General features: G+C 44.1%; 1 protein-coding gene across 7 annotated transcripts in view; it reads right to left on the bottom strand.

Annotated features, from left to right (window-relative positions):
* FLI1 (Fli-1 proto-oncogene, ETS transcription factor) overlaps window positions 1–23,024 on the bottom strand; it is a 113,981-nt gene that overhangs the window by 37,992 nt on the left and 52,965 nt on the right. For all 7 annotated transcript variants that reach the window (XM_006257960.4, XM_019490101.2, XM_019490099.2 and 4 more), the window contains 2 exons: window positions 15,399–15,610; window positions 3,167–3,321 (listed from right to left, as the gene is read on the bottom strand). In XM_006257960.4, the coding sequence (XP_006258022.1) occupies window positions 3,167–3,321; window positions 15,399–15,610 (367 nt within the window). The remainder of the gene's footprint in view (window positions 1–3,166; window positions 3,322–15,398; window positions 15,611–23,024) is intronic.

Raw genomic sequence — 23,024 nt, 5'->3', positions numbered from 1 at the left:
CAGCATTTTCAGCTTTGAGAAGTGTGATATTTATGGTCAGTGAAAGATCTCTGAAAAAATTACTGGATCTGTTGGCTAGATATCTCTGAGTCATATTTGCAGACTCTGCTGACAAGAGCAAGTTTTTATCCCTGTTAGCACTGTTAAAATCAATGTGGCTACGGAGGGGACGAGGGGAAGTCCTACATCATTATCAACTGTCTGCCAAGTCCCAGGTGCAGAATCCTGACTGCCACTGACGGTGTAAGACGTAGGGTGAACCTGGCTGGAGTCTCAGACCCCCCCCAATAACAATTTGCTGCAGCAGTAGTTAAAAAAAAGATACCATCCTCTGAGTTTTAAGATGAATGTGTGGGATCAGAAAGTCCCAGTGAAAATTAAATGTGCCAAACTGTGATATTAGTTTTACAGAGTCATTTTCAGAGCGTATCTACACTTTCAGATGTTTCCTGTTCTATTTTTCTCATGTCTCCTGTCTAGAAATTAAGCCACAAACTAGGTTGCCTTGTAAGATTACTGGTGTTCGGAGACGTGTATGAACCAAGAGTCCACGACTCTACGGTCCACGTGCCTGAATTTGGGGAAGTTTGGAACAGGACTTAGCCTTCAGATCAGGTTCCTCCGTTTAGGATAGATCCTAGTATTCAGATACACCAGGGCTTTTGAGCAGTCAGGCTCTAGATCAAAGCTCTCCCTCCATGGCCATCTTCAGCAGAGGAACTCTACTTTTCATGAGGTTCAAAATCCCTCAAGTATCAACGTTTCCTGCTACTTCAATTTCTGATGCACACAGGAGGAGGATGTTCAAAGGTATAGGGTAAAAAAATCATTGCCCAGAATGAGGGACATAGATAAGGGATACTTGGCAGAGTTTAGTAGGTGGGTTGGCTGCCATCCCTCTGCTATCCAAGGATCTCTTTATACAGAAGGTGTAATCCAACAGAGACATCTGCAACGTGGCTGCTGTGTATCAATGGTCAGTGTGAAATGGCACAAGAAAATCACAGCAGGGAATGCTAGAAAGTGATAGTGAGATTTTCCTATCTAGTTGTTACTAATACCCACACTGTTTAAAACTGAACTTCAATCCTAGAACTTCTTCTTTGTGTAGTATTAACTTGCAGCACAATTAAAGTGCCCTGAGAAGTTGCACTTTTTTTTTTTTTAATGTCTGCATTCTGGTTATTTTCACGTTCAGCTTCTCATGCACTGATGCACATGTGGTGTACTTGGGCACAAAATCAAAAGAGAATGTCATATGATGTCCTTTTAAAAAATGATGGACAGTTATTTTTCCTAAGTTCTGAAAAAAACCCTGTATTTAGGGCCCAGGGTAAACTTGATGTCCAGGCAGGTTTATTCAGAGGTTTGGGAGCAGAGGCTAAATAATTCAGTTGCTTCCTGTTTCACCCACTCTGGCCTATTTGTCCCCATTAAAGACATCAAGCTTCAGTATCAAATAGTAGCAGAAAACGGTCTTCATGACACATTACTCCAAGTTTACTATCATTACTGCTTTACACCTTACGTGATATTATTTTTGCCTGTCTCCACCCCAGCGTGCTATCAATCTTTACTCTGTGTTGGGTTAAGATCTTACAAATGTACTTCTTGGATGAATTAAGCTACAGCTCTTCCAATCAGAAATCTGGGCTGATTATGAACTAGGCATATCATTTATATCTGTCTTTCAAAGGCCTGGATAAAATCATAGCCATTTCACAGGTGTCTTATAGTTTTGATTTGTGGATGTTCACTAGTGGAAGATCTCCACTTTCGCTTTCTGGCCAGAGGAGGAGACATGAAACTACCTCTTCCTTGAAAAGTTATGGAAATTTTCCTCCCATTTTCACCCTCACTAAAGCTCTTATCCACAGTTTTTTGGGGGTTTTTTTGTTTTTTTTGGGGGGAAGAGGCTAGGGGAGAGGGAATGGCATAATTCCCAGATAGGTGGCTAACAGCCATTATAATGTACCCTACTTAACTACTTTTCAGTGGCCTTCTCTGTATCAGATCACGCCTGTCCACTCTATACCACTGCTGAAAACATGCGCCCTCCTGTTACTCCGATTGGATCATTTTCCCCTCTAAGGGTGAAGCCCCAGGCAGAGGACTTAAAAGAAACCTTAAGCCCAGGGCTGAATTTCATCTTCGGTCTTGTTTTGGCTTCTTCTCATTCAGTTCGAGCTTTATGTCCTCAGTCTAAATGGCAAACAAATGCTTGGGAATTGTCATCTGGTCAGAGTCAGTTCACGATCAGAAAACAGAGCTGCATTCCACGAGCACATTTCTTTCTGCCATTAGTTCATCCAGCTTGAGTCAGCTGTATCTTTCCACACACACGGTAAAATTCGGGCCTCTTGGAAATCAGTGGAATTTCTGTCAGTGATTTTAGTGTATCTTTCCACACACACGGTAAAATTTGGGCCTCTTGGAAATCAGTGGAATTTCTGTCAGTGATTTTAGTGGAGCCAGGAGTTTGCTTCATTGGAAAGTTTCTATGTAAAGACACCTGCACCCAAGACCTTTATCAATGCTGCAGGGGAAAGACACCCTCTCCTTCCAAACTTACACGATATGTACCACAAAGATTCCCAGCCCTTGATCCTCGAAGTAGATTTAGTGTGTCCTGCTATATATGGATAGTCACTGGATAAGAGATAATGGAAAATCTTCCTAAAGAATTATTGTGAGATGGAAAATTTAATATCTGGAAAATTGAAATGTCCTGATTTTCCATTGAGAAAATCAAAACCAGAGTTTACTTTGAGCCTGCCCAGCATTAAAGTGCCCCTGTGTGCTGCAGAGCCCCATGGAAGTGACAGCTTCAGTGTTTCATATGCCCGTCTTCTCCTCTGAACTGGGCTCTGTGGCCAGGCTCTCTCTTAGGCTGCACTGTGTTTTCTCCTTTGCATGAGCTGCGTGATGTAACCCAGCAGAATTCCAGGAAAATTTCAATATCTCCATGTTTCCTTCTAACTTGGGGTGAAAACGAATATGAAAATCTTGGAATTTCCAACAGTGCAGAAATTCTGATTGTGCACGGCTCTGTGCGCCTCCTGCAACTCACCAAAGAACAGGTTTTCTACGCACCCATCCCTACTAAATCAAAGATTTACGATGCTTGAAGGAAATTAAAATACAAATAGTTTGATTCCAATGGTACCTGCTGGGACGATGACTCTCCTCTCATTGGTGGTCATGTTAGGGGGAGGGCCGTTCTTTTCATCCATGTAGGTGCTGTAACTCATCGGGTTGGACTCTGTCCCAGTGCCCACCAGCTTGCTGCATTTGTTAACGCTACAATCTACTGGGGACTCCCTGAAAGATAAAGGAAACATGTTTCATCAAGTTTGTCATTGCTGAGCCTGCATCCCTGCTCTAGGAAAATAGGTGCTGTGCTATAGAAATGGCAGTAAAGGATGAGAAATATGCTGGAGTTTAGAAAAAAGGAGAAAGATCTATATTGTATCTTGTACATGTACATTGCCAGTCACATAAGATCATAGGAAATTAGGGCTGGAAGGGATCTCACAAGGTCATCTAGTCCAGCCCCCTGCTCAAGGTAGGATGATCCCTGACTAAACCATCCCAACCAAGTGTCTGTCCAAGCTGCTCTTGAAAACGTCCAAGGATGGAGATTCCACAATTTCCCTAGGTCACCTCTTCAAGTGCTGCTTGACCACCCTCAAAGTCAGGAAGTTCCTCCTGATCTCCAACATAAATTTCTCCTGCTGCAGCTTGAGGCCCTTGTTCCTAATCCTGTTCCTTAACGCCACATGCAAAAGCCCATGTCTATCCTCTCTGTAACCACCCTTCAGGTTTTTGAAGACTGTTATCAAATCCTGCCTCAGTTTTCTCTTCTCCAGACTAAATAACCCTTGTCCGTTCAGCCTTTCCTTGTAAGTCTTTCTTCACAGGCCTCTAATTATTTTTGTTGCTCTCTGCTGGACCCTTTCTAAACTGTCCACATCCTTCCTGATAGGTGGATCCCAAAACTGGATTCCCAAAATGGACTGCAATTGGTAAGCCTCATGACAAAGTTTGTTAACTGTCCAGCTGTTTGACATACAGATACAAGAAGGGCTGATTTTAAAGAGTGTGAAGCCCCACAAATTCCCACTAAAATCCAGGGGTTTGGGTTGTAGCCGTGTTGGTCTAAGGACATAGGCAGACAAGGTTCCTTGGGTGAATTTGATATCTTTTATTAGACCAACCCAAATGGTTGGAGAATAGTTATTAAGCAAACTTTCGGGTTCAAAAACCCTTCGTCAGGCTAAGGAAGCTTCAGCAGTTGGTGTGCGCTCTTCCAGGGCACCGAACAGGGGCTCAGTGCCTCTAAGAAACCCGGGCTCCCATACAGGGAAGCTGGTCCAACACACTGTAATTACAGTGATTACTTGATTAATCGATTCATTGAGTCAGCAGAAGCGTGGTAATTATCACGCTCCAGCAGACTCCAGCATAATGTGTATCAGAGTCCCTGTGCTGAAAACTGGCAGTGGGGCACTTTAAAGTCAAGCTGGGTCGGTGAGTCCCACCATCATTTTTCAGTGCAGGGACACTGATATACATGATGCTCCAGGGGGCTTTTAATTAGTGCTGTTCTAGGAGCCTAGATTGGGAGCTCTTAGGCACAAGGCTTTTTTTCCCTCTGTATTAGTCTATCAGCTAATGCAAGCCTCTAATCCTTGATGGGAGTCACTACCACAAAATAAATAACATGAAGAAATGCAGTGCTTTCTCCCCGCTTTACCCTGACTAATCAAGTCTGCTGAGAAATGCTAAATGAACTTGCTTAGGTATCTCTGTATGGCGCTGCACTGGGTGGTCAACACACTTAAAATGCCCATGCTGCATAGTGACCAATACTTGTGTATGAAAGTACTGCCTGGTTATTCAGGCCATACTGTGCCAGGTACTCTATATACGCATCCCTAGCAAGCTTGTGTTGATCGTTCTCATCTGTGCTTGCTTGCAGAGAGCTTGGCTTTTTAGCTCCAGCTGTAGTGGCTTATGATCACAGCTCAGCAGGCCCCTGATTTCATCCCTAGCATAGCAGCTGTCACATGCACACAGGGCAGAGCTACACGAGATGTTTACTGTGTAGTAGACTAATTAGCTGTACAGTAAATGTAGCACATCTAGACATGCGTCCCTATTAAGCTGGAGTAAACTAATTTACTCCGCAGCAGCACATGTGTAGATGCTGCGCCAGCTGGCTGGGGCATGAAGATGCTTCAGTGTGGTGGCTGCCTGCTGGCTACCCTCATGCCCCAGCCATCCTCTATGCAATGCATTGAGCTGGGGGGAGCAGCCCTGGGCTGGCAGGCTGACCCCTTAGGCTTCCTGCCAGCCAGGGCTGCTCCAACCTGGCTCAACATGTTGCACTCCTGGGCACACATAACTGTGCACCTGGGAGCAATAAATTCTAGTGCAATAAGCACCAGAGTTTATTGCACCGCATTAATATGCACGTGTAGATGCACCCACAGGCAGTCGGAGGAATATCCTGTGCTGAAGAATTTACAATGCAGAAAGAGATGAAAGAGCATCACTACCCTTGTTTTGCAGGAAGGGAACTGAGGCACAGAGAGAGAATAAGCAGTCTGCCATGCGTATGGTTGAAGGGGGTATGGAACCTATATTACTGACACCCTCGTTCATTTGCTACCAAACAGTCTTTCCTCCCTGCCAAAAATGCAAGACATTGCTTGGGTGGAAGCCACTCTTTAATGGGAAAAGAACATGACAGTGCATTGAATCCCACCCTGTGAGCAAAGCTGAAAGATTTTCCAATTTGCAACATGAAATAAATTTGTTTCTTAATCTGAAGTGGGGGAGGGGGCAGGAATTACCAAAATGCAGTTATCATGGCTGAGAGATAAATGCCCCGCTGAGATATTCTAAGGCAGATGGTAATTTTTTCCTCATGTCTTGCTGGGGGAATGTTGCTTGAAAATGGAAATAAGATGTATAACTTACACATGTTTGAATTTAAGGTTTTACTATTTCGCCTACTGTTTTTCCAGGCATGGAACCAAAATCCGCCTTCGGAGAGGCAAACTGCTGAAGGTTTAATGTCCCTGTGGCAGCCAAAGGAGGGTTTGAGCAACTGCAGGAACATCAGGCTTTTCACCGAGAATCTGATCATTTCCAACTCGTTGCAGAAATGCATGGTGTCAGGTGTTAAATGCTGCACGTACTGGGAGGAAGAGAGCTCTACCCTGAGGGGTCATATTCTTCTCTGAGACACGGGCTGGCCTGAGGAGACTCAGGGCAACAGTGCCACCATCTATGCTTTCATTTCTACCCAGGAGAACTTTTACAGTCTGTTCTCCAATGCCTGATGAAGGGTGTTTGTGCCTGAAAGCTTGCAATTTAAGAATTTTTTTTGCAAAAGTCTTGTTGATCTAATAAAAGATATCATCTCTACTATGAGTCCTGATTGCCTTTTCCTCTAGACCAACCTGGCTACCTGACACCATCCATGCTTAAGATTTAGGGCCTATTCTGCCTGGTGCTGACTGTCACTGGGAGGTGCCTGGCACCCTTAACTTCCATTGAGTTAAATGGGAGTTGAGGCAAGTCTGCACTATTCAGTAACTGGACCTTTAAACTTAGACTTTAAAGTACATTTACAGCCTTCAGATGGGCCTGATCAACCCTCCTGACCCAGACTGAAACACTTGCGGAGAGGGATTTTTGGTTCCAATCTATGCCTGGGGTGAAGCCTGACTGCACTGAATTCAAATGGGAAAGTCCTCACTGACTTCAACGGAGCCAGGATTTCACCCCGGTGTCTGCCTAATTTCTGACAGTGTCTACTACAGTGATAGCTGGGAGTCCCATATTCCTCTTGTGTGACCCAGATACTACTCTTCGGGAGTAATTTGGAAAATAGCCGTCTTTCTTGAAATTTGGTTTATTATGTAACAGAGCAATAATATATATGACAGGCTAATAGAGCAATAATATGTACACTATTTAATTTAAATAATTAAATTAAATAGTTTAAATTAAATTAAATTTAAATGCTATTTAATTATATATGTCATATGATATAATATTATCCAGATTCACTCCCATGACTGTATCTTCTAAAATCCAGTCTGCATTAGAAATGTGCCCAGAGCCTCCCTCATGGAGTGAATTGATGCACATGCCTTAGTTGTATGAGCGCCTTCTGAGACCGAGGGCTTCTTTATTTTCTCTCCAAAGGGCCAAACACACATCTACAGTGCAGTGTACAAGTGTACTATAAATAACAATGACACTGTTGTAAGATCATGCCCAAGCAGTTTCATGATGACTTTGCACCGAGCTCGCACAGTCCTCTTTCCTCGGCTAGTTAGTCACAGTCCTCATTTTTCTATTCTTTTCTGTGTTCACCTCAAAGGCAAACAACAAGCAACCCAAGTAATGAAGCCTGGGATTGGCAAAGGAGCTTAATTAAGGGAGGTAGGTGCACAAGTCCCAAGGTAAAACCCCAGGTGGGAAGCATAGTTGGGTGGAAGGACTATAATGATCCAAGCTGGAGTTTGGCAGGAGAATATCAGCTACCCTTTTGTTCAGGAAAATAACCACAAGCAGGCCAGACTTTCTTTTCATGGCACACCACTCCCTACCACCACACATTTGGGTTGGTCTAATAAAAGATATCAAATTCACCCAAGGAACCTTGTCTGCCTATATCCTTAGACCAACACAGCTACAACCTAAACCCCTACCACCACATTAGGCTTTTACTCAGTAACTCACCCAGTGCTGTCCAACCGAAGCGTATTTGAAGGTCCCAGGTTCCCTTTGGGGATCTCCACCCAAATACTGCCCCAACCTGACCTTGTCTAAATAAGGAACATGATGGGATCACAGCAGAAGATGGTGTAAGTGAGGGGCAAGACAAAGAGGAATTCAGTATGGGGAAAAAACCACAGTACAGAAGGGACACGGGAGAGCCATTAGTAGTGAATAGTTTATTCACTGAATGCAGCCCCTTCCTTAGTTCATTAATTACCCATGAGCAGACTTAGATTTGTATAAATTTGCTCATTATTCAAAATGGTTTATGCGAACATATTTCAGATGCTGGATTGTTCTTTGGCTCTTTGCAGAGGCTGCTGCTTCAAGCTTTCAAGTGGCTGCCCAGACTGGGAGGGGCTTTCTGGTCAGATCCTGAGCTGGTATAAACTGTCATAGAGCCACTGAATTAAATAGTCCTGAGGCAATTTGCACAAGGTCGTTTAAGTGCATTCACGATGGGAGGACAAAACCCAAAAAGGCCAAGGCTGTCCAATTTCCAACCTTTCCAACAGCTCTGAATCCAAAACAGCTACTCTAGCAGTTTCTGGGGACTCCAACAGCTCAGTTTTTTTTAAAGGTTTATATTGGACTAGCCCAAGCTGACAGCAGCTAGCCTGGCACTTACTAATAGTGTGTCTGTGCAACCTCATCCAATCTCCAGATATCTGGAAACAAAGCCTTCCCTGTACCAGGGCCTCTGTCTAGGAATCGCCCTTGGCTTGAGTCTGAATTAGCAAAATAAGAGATTCTAGTGATTTCTAACATACATTCAACCATGGCTGGCAGGAGATTTCCTCTCTCTTTTTTTCCTTCCTATCTTTCCTTTCCTTACCCTTCCATCTCCTTTTCTCCCTTATTGTCTGTTCCCAACTCTCTCCCTTTTTTTATTCTTTCCCCCACATTGTCTCCTTTTTTCTCTCCCCCGTCATTCTTCTTTCCCTCCCCTGTCCCTCCTGTAGTCAGCCAGGTTACATTGAGCTCCTTATATTAGCATCATAGATTCATAGATGCTAGGGTCAGAAGGGACCTCAACAGATCATCGAGTCTGACCCCCTGCCCTGGGCAGGAAAGAGTGCTGGGTCAGATGACCCCAGCCAGATGCCTATCCAGCCTTCTCTTAAAGACAGATTCATAGATAAAATATAGATTCATGATTTGGTATTAATATAACTAACTACCACATCCATGCTAATTGGGCAGCAACCCATCACTGACTCCAACTTGCCAAACCCTGCCCTAGCTGCATTCGATGTCACATGAAATCCAGGAGGGATTCTTTGGCTAGGTATGACATTCAAAAAGCCCAGGGTGGAACTGATCTAAGTTACGTGGTTTTCTGTAAGTGGCGTAGTTTAGTTCGGTAGTGAACAGAACACACATTCACCCTTTGGGGGCGTAGGATGGACACAAATCTTAGACCAGGTTCTGCCATTTTTAAATTAGTCTATGTGTGCCAAACTTCTGTTTTGTTATAGGTATATAACAAAACAGTGATAGGTTTCCTCTCACTTATGCCAGTAAAATTATAATGTCTGTACCTAGCCTTTGGAATTATTGCCCTTCTCCCAGTTGTTTAAATGTTCTGGTATCTAAAGATGTCCTCAATATGGTACCTTCTCCTTTCTGCCTTCCAGCCCCTTTCTTGGATTTATGGAAGCTCTTTATACATGGCACATAGGGCAATAGAGTCTGGATGGTAATTGAGGCTTTGGGGCTCTACAAGTCCGGTAACACAAATAAAATAAGTGTGACAAAAATAAGGTGCATGATGGTAGAGGGAGAGTGCAAGGAGGTAGGAATAGTGGTATTAGACACAAGTGCCTGAAAATGTATGAGGCTCAGATCTTATAGAGAAACTAGGTGAGAGAGAGAAAGCACAGACCAATTCTTAAACACCGCCCCTTAACACATCATACTAGGCCTGAATAAGTAAGCACTTCTCCTTGTGTAGTCCCCATGGCTGTGGCCTTCAAAAATCTCATGAACATTTATCCTTCTGTGAGGAGAGCTGGTCAAAACAGCCACTTCCAACAATATTTGCAATGTAAAAAAACCTCTTAAACAAAACATTTTGACTTTTGCCATTTGTTTAAATCTTGCCAAATCATAGATTTCATAGACATTAGGGCTGGAAAGGCCCTCGGAAGATCATTGAGTCCAGTCCCCTGCCCCAGGGGCAGGAAGTCAGCTGGGGTCAAAGGATCCCAGCAAGATAAGCATCCAAATGTCTCTTAAAAGAGTCCAGAGTAGTGAAATCACTTCACGTTGTTAGGTAAAAATGTTTTACTTCTGCATTATTGTATTGTACATTAAAATATTAAATATTAAATATTCAACTGACATGCTTGTGGCATGGAAGGCATATGGTATTTCATATGTTAACACAGTGTAAACTTGAAATGACATATTTTCACCTTGCAATGATTTAACTTCTTGAAAGCAAAATGTTTGGAACTGCCTAGGATCAAAATAGTTTGGTGTGTTTGGTTCGCTGTGCAGTTAGGCATTTTGCCTTTTTGTTCAGACTCGGAATGAACATTTTTTTTGGAAACGGCTGAATCTCCCAAGGAACAGGAATCGTAATTTCTGAATCCTTGGGGGAGGAGGATTATCTCCCCATTACAGATGGGAATCTGAACCACAAAGAAATTAAGTGACTTGTCCAAGGACTCACCATGAACCTGTAGGAAACTTGAGACCTGAATCCTATCTGCTCAGCTCCAGTCCATAGCCATAAATCAACACTGCCCTGACTATGCAATTAGGTAGTTTATGTATTTAAGTCCTGATTCCCTGGTCTGAGCTATAAACTTCATACTTGAAATTTCCCCAGAATCTGAGGAAGGAAGAGACAGCAGATACTGCTTTCTGCTGGTTTACAGCGATAGGCCAAAGCTATCCCAAGCTTCTTGGAACAGGCATCCAGTATTTCAACTGAGGTCAAATTCTGATATAAATGCCCATATGATGGATTGAGATGCCCTAAGAAATTAGTTTTGATAATTGATTCTGCACTGTGAGGCTAGAAAAAGGTGCAGCAAGATATATGGAAAAAGAGCACAATTAGAGAAATGAAATATGAATTTTCGTTTCTAACTAGGAAAACTTTTACAAATTTTGCAATATCCTACGCCTGACGAAGGGTGCCTGTGCCCGAAAACCTGCAAATAAAGAATTTTTTTGCAAATATCTAGTTGGTCTAATAAAAGATATCACCTCTGCCATGAGTTCTCATTCCTATTACAGAAAGGATGTTGTTTTCCCTTTTACACAATGACAATAACGGTATAAGGAAACTATATGGGCATAGTAGGTTCCAAATACTGTACTTACTCCATGCACACAACATGCAAGAGCTATTTACACCAATACACACTGCTACTGTGGCTAAAACAGCACACCAAGTGTGCACCACCAGAGGGCACACATGCTACTTAAAGGGATATCTCCTATTTTTATAGACTTCAGTGAAAAGAAAACAGAAAAGACATACTGAGTGCAGGGAGTCCTTTTGTTTTACTTAGAAATTGTTCATGGCAACATTTATTATGCCATAAAAATTGTTATGAGTTCCCTGAACTTTAATGTTATTTTAATATTTTGGGGTTGGGAGATATTTTCAAAGCTTGACTTGATTATCCTAGCCAGGCAAAACTCATTAATGTCAGTGGGAATTACACGGCTAAATTCTTTCAGACACATGCACACAACAAACACTTTGAAATATTATCCCACATTATTTACATGCTTATATTGATACTGTCGTCATGGCGTACAGAAGAAACGTATTTTCAAAGGCTTTTATATCTATTACAATGCTAAAGGCTGCAGAGTTTTGAGATTTCTGTGCTCTGCTTTATTTTTTGTATTAGGGTTAAATGAAAATTTGGGACTTATGATGAAAACTTTTGTGAAAAATTCATATATATTTTCCCATTGCAATTCAAATATTTTATTGACAATGAGAATGCCTCATTAAAAAAATGGGATGCATCTGTGACCTGCATTTTTGCAAAATACTCGTCATATTTTTTCACCGAAGTTCAAAATTCCAAAGGAATTGTTTTAAATAATCAACATTAAAACTTTAATTATATTTTTAAAAGATCAAACCAGCTCTATCTGCATCACGAGAGCATGTACAGCTCTTAACTGAAATAGGGGGCTGTTCAGCTGGGCATATTACATGAGCTCGCCCCTTTCCTAAGATGATTCCAATCGAAAAAGACAAAAGAAACAAAGGCAGGGAGAAAAGAAAGGTTATTTTCTGCATTTACACATGGAGGATCGATGCACAGAGATGAAATGATTTACTCCAGGTGATAAAGTGGATTTGTGGAGTAGCTGGAACCTCCACTTCCTTAGTGATAGGCCGGTGCTATAACCACAAGACCATACCCCACTTCTGATGCACAAGGTGGCTTAAAGTGCTCAAGAATTTAAAATTCTCCATGTTTGTAGATTTTAACCACTTCCTGTTCAGACATGTTAAGCACTGCAAAATTTGACTCTGGCAGGGGACGCCTGCCTGTGCAACCTGCTGCTCATGTGTGCACACATATAATTTGTCACTGCAAGAATTACACTCTGATCTGCAAATATAGCTTGCCACTTTCACAAAGCTTTTAGTCCCCAAATCCTACACTGGTCTATAGTTCCCAGTCTCAAGGAAAAGACAGGTGCTGAGCTGCCACTGATTAAATATGCAATATACACAATTAAATATATGCCAAATGCACAGGGAATTCTCCCCAGCCCCTATTTTGGATGTGAAACAGGCAGATTTGATTTGGACTGGAAAGCAGGTTCTTCTTGAAATAGTGTTTGCAGGCTAAAAGGCCTGCTGTGGCTGCACTGTATCAGGTGGGAGGACAGGTCTCGAGAACAGCCATGGGAAAGCTCTTTGATCCTCTAAGATCCATTGTCCCGCCCTAACTGAGACCAAGGCAACTCGGCGCACTAAATGTCACCACAACTGGCCCGGTCTCTAGTTGTTAAGAAAAAGAAGAAAAGCTGGACACTGTCACTTACCCCCATCCAGCTCCCTCCACTGTCAGGATTCATATAGCTAGTGTGTACAAGCCATTCTCCTGTCATGCAGAAAACACTAGTGCTTCAAGCACAGGTGAAGCGCAGAATAAAGGCTGCTCTCTCTAATGAGGCAGCTGGAGCCCGGTAAGAGGGTGCGCTTGAGAAACAAGAGAGAGAGAGCGAAGGGTGGGAGGGGAGAGGTTTTGTTATTCAGTCCACAGTTCGAGTTAATCTGTATTGAGATTGGCGTTTGCCGCTCAGTATTGCCAGGCAGCTGATGGGCAGAGGAACAGGTGACTGGAGTGGTCCAAGCCATAACAATGAACTGGGGCTGAGGCAGGGGGAAGGGGGCAGAGAAGTCTGCCGGGAAGAGGAAGTGGGGTTGGGTGTGCCATTGAAGCAGATGCTGGGCCTCCATCTCCTGGAGCTCTCAGGCTAACGGGTTATCAACCGAGCAAGGCTTGGGGAGGTTTCAGTTTTGTTCTATGTTCTCGTATTGGTTTAATTAGGAGCATCTAAAACAAGCTTTTCTGTTTCTGACAAGCACGGATGTTGCCAGCCCCTTTTCGAATGGCTGGAGGAACCGCTATTTCCAGGAAGACAGTTTGGGATTGAGTAGGCCCAGTGTATAAAGCAAAGTCTCACGAATATCTCCATGCATAATTTCTGAAGTGCCTTTTCCTGTGTGTGTTAAAACACCAGTGAATCAAGCCAGTGAAACAGAAAGGTATCGTTCTCCCTCTACTGCGCTGTACCCATAAAACTTCTCCCCAGAGATTTAAAAGTGGTAGGCTGCAATGATTCCTGTTTCAAATGATCTTCATGATCAAACTTCTTAGAAACCAAGGAAAACATCCAGGCTAACAGGATGGACTCCTGTAAGCATAAGGAGGCAAAGAAGAGAACCCCTTTGCTGAGCCCACCCTGCTGCGACTGGGATCCATGGCTAGAACAAAGCCTGTAATGGAAGCTAAAATGGGACGCAGAGACTTGTGCAGTGTTTTCATTTCTGGAGACTTAGGTGCAAAAATCTCAAGTCATGCATGCAATTCGCTTCGACTCCTCCTAGCCCCCTTTGGTGCCACAGCCAACATGAAGGCATCTCAAAACCACGAGTCAACCCCTCCCTCCCGCATGTGACTGTCTTAAACATGAGATTAAGAATAACAACAACAACGCTCTTTGGGTTGTTTTTAATCTGCCTTTCTAGATTTTGTAATAGTTAGGCCATACCTGGGCCATGTTTTCAATCTTTTCTCCACAACCAGAAGAACTGGAAACACCTTTTTATAATCCAAAAAAGGAGAGCTCCCGATATTCTCTGTATGCCAGGAACAGTGGTTTGGGGGGAAATTCCAAATATCACAAGACTCATGATAGAGTCACGAGAGATTGCAAGTGCATTGGTCATTTGGCACTTGACACACAGCCATCCAAACTGCTGGTCTCTAATAACAACCACCTAACACTTGGATGGCAGCTGGTTAGGAATTTTTTTTAATGAGACATTTCTTTTTTCATTGGGAATTGCCCATTTGTTGAAACTAAACCTGTCTTCCAGAATAGGGCCAATGCTGACTAGTTTCCCATTTAGGAAAAGCACTGGAAACAAGTTTTGCTATTACTAACACTTTCAAGACTTTTTAAATGAAAAAGCTCTGGGTTTAGTTCAAAATGATGCTGTATTTCAGTCTCAGCTAATTTACAGTGAACTATACAAAGTTGTAATTTTTTTTTAATTGAAATATTTTAAAAATGATTGAATGAAAATGTGTTGATTGACCTGATCTGATTTTTTCCCCACATTTTTAATTAGCAGAAAGTTTCAATATTTTGATTTTCATCCCAATTTGGGATGGGGAAAAATATCAAAATCTTGAAAATTGTCATAGGATGGGAAACTTCTTTCCTGCCTAGTTCAAATAATAGGATATTCAGTTTATCCAGAGGACGTGGAAGCTTTTACACTAATATACCTTGGAGGTGGTCACAGATGACCCAAATTTCTGTTTTCTGGCCTTTCCAAAAGCCAGCATGTCTACCCATGTGATGGCCCCTTGTGCTTTGGTGATGTTGAGTTAACACAGAGTGAAAGGCACCACTTACTGAATGGCCAATAATATCTCCAGCAATACAGTAGCGTCCCCTGGGAGTGCTGGTTTCACTGCTGACCTACTCTGGGAATTCAGTGCACTGTAGCACCCGTAGGACCCTGGATACAATGGCAAGATGCAACATCTATGTCAGTGCCTGCATCAACACCTACAGCCGGGAGGCTTCAAATCTCAACTCTTACAACAGTCAAGGATCCTGGAGATGGAGCTAGTCATCACAAGAGTACAAGAGGACAGATCCTGACTCTATTAAAGTCAATGACAAGAGCCCCCATGAACCCAACGGAAGCAAGACATGAACCTAAGTAACGGGTTGAGTGTGTATAACTGAAGTCCTAGACTATATATATGGATGAGATACCTTTTATGCACATTTCAAGGTTTCGCTGAAACAGTAACATGCCAGATGGACAACTGGATGTACACGGACATACATGTGTCCTTCCTTACCTGGATCCATTCATGTGATCATACTCCCTCTTGACGTTGACCCGGACTGGCTGATTGATCCACTCCTGCTGGGGAGGTAAAGGGTTGATTTTGTGCGGCTGGCCATAGTCAGGGTTCCCTGAGGCTGTCATGTCCGCCTTGGGGAGGTGAGCAGCAGCACCGTACGTGGAGTCAAAGAGGGATTGGTCGTCACTCACCACCGACAGAGCCTCCTGAGGAGAAAAAACAAGAGCCCGGCTTCATGACTAAACTGGCAACTCTACTCGCGTTCTCCCTTTGAGCTGGCGAGCAGCTGCGCGGGCCCACAGCTGCCCGGCCCTGCCTGAAAGTGACATCTGCCATGATCGCAGATTGAATCAGATGCTCCGGGCTCCATCAACCCTTATGCAAAACTGGTGGATTCTTTTTCTGGTTACCGTGCCTCTGATCTAGGTGGGGCAAGAGCTGGGGTTAACTGGAGGCCCGGCAAAGTAGTAAATGTAGCTGCTACACACTTCGCTGACTGCTATAACCTGTCTGTGATACGTGTTCTCACCTGCCATTTTATATCCCGTTACCTGCCCACCTGACTCTATCTATTCATACTCCACAAACAGCTGAAAGACCCAGACGGGATAGATCAATTTTGTCAATTGAATGTATATATCATTTTTATATACCTGTTTCAAAAGGTTTTTTGCAGTGCTTATACTTTGCGGTTACTGCTGAAGGACTTGCATTCAGGGCCGGTCAGAGTTATGATGTTTGCGGTGGGATAAAATATGTGTTACTTTACACTCAATGAGAATCGTTTGTTTATTTTGTGGGAAATGTTAGACTTATGAAGTGACAAGCTATTCGTTTCTGGAAATGGGAATAACAGGTGATTATTCCCCTTTTTTGTGGTGAAATTCAAAAATTTGACATGGTTTTCAAGCCTCAGTTTGCTTGAATTGGTGTGCTTGGTTTTGTAACTGGAAAAGGCCAAGCTTATAAAGGCTCAGGCAGACCCCAGTCTTATGAAAAGCACCTCTGACAAGATATATACATTCTTTATGTAACTAAGTTAACCATAGAGGTCACAACTGTCATCTTGACTGAATACCCAATAATTGGACTGGGGTCCTTCCAACTTCAAGCATGAGTTACATTAGCATACATTAATGAGTCATGTCTCCAAAGCTGCAGCCATAAGAGGCCTGTCTCCTTCATGGACTGAACACTGAGAAGCCCTGTAACCCATACTCAGCAGTGGGTCATACATGCAATACTTCACTTTGCTTAAAATGCTGGCGTGCTGTCAGACGAAACACTAGGCCCAGCATTGGTTAGGCCTGTAGACAGTATCTAAGCTCCCAATTCCCAGACCAAGGGCTCAAAATTCATGGAAGGTTCCAACAAGTAAGAAGCTTATAAAATATGAGAGCTCAAAATAAATTCTAGAGGGTTTTTTTGCATTAGACAGTCATTGGATAAAAACCAGAAATAACTCTGGGAGCAGGGAGTCACTGACCCCCCTCAAGCCCCCACCACTTGTTTGCTGAGAGTGCCTTCACCAAAGTGCTTGCTTGTCTGGTGGCCCCAAACTCTTCTAGTCTTGGTTGTGCAATGGTTCACCTCCAACAAGGCCCTTGCCTAGCCTGTTTGAGAGCACGGTGGGCAGTGTACTCTCCTGGGAAGCAGGGAATGTAGGTTTGAATCCCCTCATGCTGAAAAGGGCCTATGACCCAGGTCTCCTTTCTGGTTGTGTACTGTAACCAGTAGGCCAGAGGTAGCCAACCTGTGGCATGGGTGACAGCTGGCACAGAGAGCCTCTGTATGTAACAGATGGTGGGCACGGGGGGCAGGCAGCATAGTAGAAGTTGGGCAAGAAGCAGAAGGTCAGGCAGAGGAAGGGGTTGGGAATGGCATCTGGGCAGGGTACAGAGCTAATTTGTGGCATGCCTGCCAGAAAGGTTGACCCTCAATCTACTAGGTGATAATACAAGATATGAACAGTGGTTTCACACAAACCAGGAGGTGCCTACCCTTACAAGCAGGTCTAGGACCTCCGGATCACAAATGAATGGAAATGCCAAATGTGATGCCTGGGCCATGTTCACCTCTATGTCCAGTGTTTCTTACTGGCTGTGGCTGAGCTCTCCAAATCATCCTTTGGAGGTACCTAACTGCCCCATTCTGTTTCTAGAGGATGTAAGTGCCTTTGCCTCTCTATTGACTGTACAGCAGGGGCAGGCAATTATTTCGGGCAGAGGGCCGCTTACTGAGTTTTGGCAAGCCATCGGGGGCCACGTGACAGGCAGCCAGGGGCAGATAAATATAAATTTTCAAAAATTTTAAGGGCCCTGCAGGGCGGACAGAATGGCCTGGCGGGCTGCATCCAGCCCACGGGCCACATTTTGCCCACCCCTGCTGTACAGGCACCTAGACCTGTCTGTTTGGATGACCCTTACGGGGCTGGGGCCCGATAATTTTCCAAAGCAAAAGCAGGTAGGTGGCTAGTCTGGATGTGTCCCTGTGTCTAAGATTCCTGGCACCAAAGCTTTAAAGCAAAGGAGAAATATTGCAAGGCTCACTCTATCATCATAAGAGCCATCGTAGGATACCTCCTAGGCAAACACTTGGACCCCTCTCTGTTTACCCCACTTAGAAATGTGGCCTGCCCCAATGTTTCGCATTGATTATCATCAACTCCTTTTCCTCTGCAGATCTCAAAGCACTGCATGAAGGTGGATTAGCATTATCAGCCCAATATTCAAGTCTGTCTAAGCCTGGGGTAAACTGGGATATAACTGTTAGGTCAAGGGCTATATATCCTCACAGCTCTGCCATCACCCCGCTATGGAAGCTGCCTCTGAGGTCCTGCTGTCCCTAAAGGACAAAAAACAGAACTTTATGTTATACCAAAGTTGCAATTATAAGAAACCTATAAAAACTCGGTTGGGGGTTGGCCAGAGTCACGCTGAGGCTCTGTCAGAAATTTTGGGAATTCTGTCAGAAATTTTGCTGGAATTAAGAGTTTCGGCAGATGCACCAGTGAACGCTGTCAGCCAATATACACTACGTTTTGAGAAGGCTCAAAAAAACCCAGACTTGACACCTCCATTTTTAGGTGAAGCAAAGAGCATACCTTTCCATGCCAGTGAGGATGTGGTTATTAATCTATTATCTACCTTGGTGAAGCTAAAGTGGTGTCAGGCAGGGATACTGAAATGACATAGGCAGGAAGGAGCCTTTATTGAACTCTTTGGCTCATCACAGCACAAAGGCTGGGACTTCCCTTTATGGCAAAAGGTGCTAGTGATGCCTGAACATTTGAGCTGCTTAGTGTATAACAGTTTTGCTCTCCGGGGATTGGGATGAAGAGAGTTGGCTAAATTTAGCAGCTAAGAATCTGAGGGGACCTTCATGGGTGAGATGAAGGGATACTGTCTGCAGCAATGTGAACCTTAACTCCTGCTCTCTTGGGTTCAGGACCACTGTCTGCTGCCTGGGCGAACACATACAATGTGTTCTGCCCCAAGTGCATTGGGCAATACAGCTGGCTAAACAAGTTTTTTCCTTGCTCTGGTAAAATCTTGATTTTTCATCAAAACATGAACAAAAATAGCCATTAACCAAAAAAGTTAATTGGGGGGGATTCGCAAGGAAAAAATCTTTAATTTGGAGGGAAAGATACTTTCTGCAGATGCTTTCATTTAGTTGAACACCAAATTTGCCAAACTGAAATAGACTGTGAAGGAAGTTTTTTTACTCAGCAAGCCAGTGCCTGAGCTGAATTTGAATATCTCTTAGCCTACCTGATAGGCCTAATTGGGTCTGGTCAGGCAACCAGCCTGGTATGCTCAACGTTAATGAAAGAGGCAAATGCACATAGGCAGTACCAGATGGGGAGGTCTGTTTTCTTGATGAAGCAAGTGAATTCTGTGCATGATTCTCTTGCATGGGACCCACCTACAGCAACGATCGAAATGAATTACGCTCGGTAACGGTAACCTCAGGGTATAGTTCCCCTTAGCCAGACAGCACAGAAGGGAAGAAATGCAGGTGTGACTAGCTAACATCTTGGCTGCCACAGTGGGCAGTGAACCAGGAACTTGTAAAACGAAATAACATGAACATCTACAGTTCAAGCTAAAGAAATACGGCTCTTTAGGTGTGGCTCAACAGTCACATTCCCTCTGCAGCACAGAACATGTGACATGTCCTCATTAGTGGGTTACACCATGCAAACACCAAACAAGTATTAGTGGGTATATAGGAGAGAAGCCAAGTGGCATGCAACCTTCCTGGTACATCTCCAGGCATCTAAGGCTGAGCATAAACACGGAGGGGTGTCAAGGGCCACTGGTGTCTAACTTCCATGGGCAGCAGATAGAATCTCATCTTTTACAAACCTCATTTTAAAGACCCACCTGCAACTCAGCTCATTTCTCTTGGAAGAATAAAGGACTTAAGTGGCCTTAATGGGGTTTAAACCAATGGTTCACAATAGGGGGTGCCAGAGATTTAAACCGTTCCGGATAGGCAAAAAACAGAGACATGGCTAACATGGGGCTACATTATGTTCCTAAGAGCTAACCTGATTGAGAAGTGTTGGGCTTCAACACAAGATACCAGCAGGTACATTTTCCATCCTACTGAAATCTAGAGTTACACGGAGCTTGGGATAGACAGGCAACAGGGAAACAGCATTAAAAGGTGCTAACATAACCTAACAAGGCAAGCCATAGCTGGTTGAAGTCCCACCCCATGCTGTCACCTCCAGAGCTTTGTCCTTGAGCTGACCAGGCTAAGCCTGAGACAGGGGTCTTGTGTGCATTACTGCGGCATATACATTACATTATACTGCCTCTGGGAATATGCTGGCTTCAGCTTTTCCAGGTTTTAATCACATTCTTGGCATAATGCAGCAAGTCCCATCTATGAGAGCTTGCAGAACAACATAGGCAAGCTCAATTCACTGCAAAACCCACCCCCTGCTTTCTCCAGGCAGCACCTGAGCTATAGTGGAAAGACTATTGCTGCTGTTGCTGCTAAAATGATCCTGTGTGCAGTTGGAAAACACCTTTGAAGCCTTATAATGGACAAAAATGTAATATGAGTTTTAATGATAACACCTTGTGTTCTTACAAGGCTGAGCCATAGGCCTCTCTCAGGCAAATACCTACCCCTAGTTCCCCAAGCTGTTTATGTCCCCAACTTCTATATGGGTATACCTTTGAGGAGCTGGGACCTATTGACTTCAATGAGAGTTTCCCTTGAATAAACAGTCAGAAATTCTGGACTTGGTTCTATTGTGCCCATTTATAGGTTGGTTTTTGGAAATGCTGAGCACCCGGCACTTCAGCTGTAGTCAGTGGGAGCTGCTGGTATTCAGCGTGTGTGAAAATCAGACAGATTTGGGTTCCTAAACACTGAGGCTTTCCAAAAATAGTGGCAACTTTTGAAAAGTTGGTAGGATGTCTATGTAGTAACACAGATGGCAGAGAAGGAGCAAAAGAGTCCCAACACAGAGCAAGCTATCACTTTTAAAGAGACCCCTGATTTCTTGACACTACAGTATTCAGCTCCACGCTCTACTGCCCATGTTATATTACCCCATGCTATATTACCGCAAGACACTGTTAATTAAGACTCCTACTCTTGGGAAAATTGCCAGGGATCTGCACTGACTTGGAGGGTATATCTTCATAGACAAGTTACCTAGGGTGATTGGCATCCAGGTTGGCTTAATGTGGGTGTGAGCAGCCTTGCTGCAAGGACACATCGGTGTTATGGTGCCCTGACTGGTGTTGTGAATAAATTGCCCAGCCTTCTGTGGACATCCCCCCGCAGGTCTTTGTGCTGCAGTGAATTGTGGTGCTCTATGAATTGTGGTGCTTTTTGCTCCCAGTGATTTGTGGGAGAACTTGTCTGCCCTTCTTGTCGGCACAAGGGCAGATTATAGAAACACAGTGAAGTACTATTAACACTCAAGTAGCTCAGTTTATGATCTCAGCACAAAGTGAAAGAAGCGGGTGGACTTAGCATGAAGTCCCTGAAGAACCAGCTAGCTCAGACTGAAAGTACCACCAAACATGCAAGGGAGGGGTTATAAGGGCATCAACTGAGTAACAGCCTGACCAACGGTTGTATTCTGTACTCATTAACTTCACATCCTTCTATATGAGAGGACCCTGATACAGTCTTAGAGGAAGGGTTCAGAAAAACAGTGACTTCTTTGCTAGGCGTAAGTCATTTTCAGTGAAAAGCTAACCCCAGGAGAGAAGAATGGCAGATCAGTTTGGGGGTTAGTTAGCCTTGAAGAAAACCCCCAAAAGTTTAGAGGCTTCTCCCAAGGGTGCTCAAAGTTCATTGGCAAGGAAAACTCACACAGATGCCCACAGTTTCCTGGTTTGGGCTCAGCTAGAAACAGTGTAAGAACAAGAGAGAGTGATATGACAGTGAGCAAGTCACGCTTCAGTGATGCATATACACTGAATATTGACTCTGAGCTCTCTACAATCATTTTCTGACCATAACCATATTTAAAAGGCATTTCTAAAGACCAAATGTTCCTGCTCCTACCATAGTGTCTGGCCAAATGAAAGGAAAAACATAAGCTGAACCTTCAATCCTCTATTCAATGCACAGAAAGATTTTGTCACTCTCCACAGGGCAGAACTTTTTACAATCATCTGTTTTATTTTCTCTGCCTTTGCAGTTTTGGGGATTCTCTGACTGTCTTTGTCAGGGGGGATGTTACATATTCACCCCCTCGCTATGCCAGGGCCCAAATTGGAGTGCCTTGGAGTTAACAAAGGGGGACTATTACTTGTGAATAAATACCTTTCTCTACAACTATAGTTTTACAGCTCAGCATTTCTAGTGCCAGCAGCTTATTATAGACTCTAGAGAAAGTGAGATAACATTAGGCTGATGAGAGATGGAGAGAAATATAAATTTCAAGTGGTGTGGAGTCCAGAAAGGACCGAGGCAGTGTGCTCTAAGGCAGGGCTGTCCAACTGGTGGCCCATGGGCCACATGCAGCCCCTGAGGGGTAACCTGTGGCCCTCATGCTCCTGGTCAGCTACTGCTCCTACTGCTATGGCAGCCCCTGTCCCTGCCCCTGCCCCCACCTTCCAGATTTTGCTCCTTCCCCTGCTCCTGGGGGCAGGGTGGTGCAATGGGAGAGACCCTGAGGAGGGGTCCATGTTGTCCATACTTTGCTTGCAGCCAGGGAGAGGGGAGCCAGGCTGCATGTGTAGCTTGGAGTGGAGTTAGACTGTCCACTGCATGTGTAGCTTGGAGTGGAGTGTGCACCTAAAAGAGGAGCCAGGCTATGCACGTGGCCAGGAGAAGGACCGGACTGTCTAGGCTGCATGTGGCTGAGGGAGGGGAGTTGGGCTGTGCACATGGTTGGGAGACGAGGTAGGCTGAATGTGTGATGAGAAGGAGGACAGGCTTAGCGGGTCCCAGCAAGGCTGCCCCCATGCTGTGTGGCCCCTGCTGTATGCAACCCCTGCATGTGTGCCCTCCCCCCCGCCATCGGGAATGTGGGCAGCCCTGTTTCATGGGATCAAGCACTGACCTAGGAATCAGGAAGGCTGGTTGCTATTAACACCCTCTAGCACTGACTTGCTGTACTTCCTCTCTCCGTTTCTG

The sequence above is a fragment of the Alligator mississippiensis genome, chromosome 16 (genome assembly GCF_030867095.1).
Source record: "Alligator mississippiensis isolate rAllMis1 chromosome 16, rAllMis1, whole genome shotgun sequence".
NCBI lineage: Eukaryota > Metazoa > Chordata > Crocodylia > Alligatoridae > Alligator > Alligator mississippiensis.
Note: the sequence above shows the minus strand (reverse complement) of the source record. Positions and strands in the feature narration are given on the sequence as shown.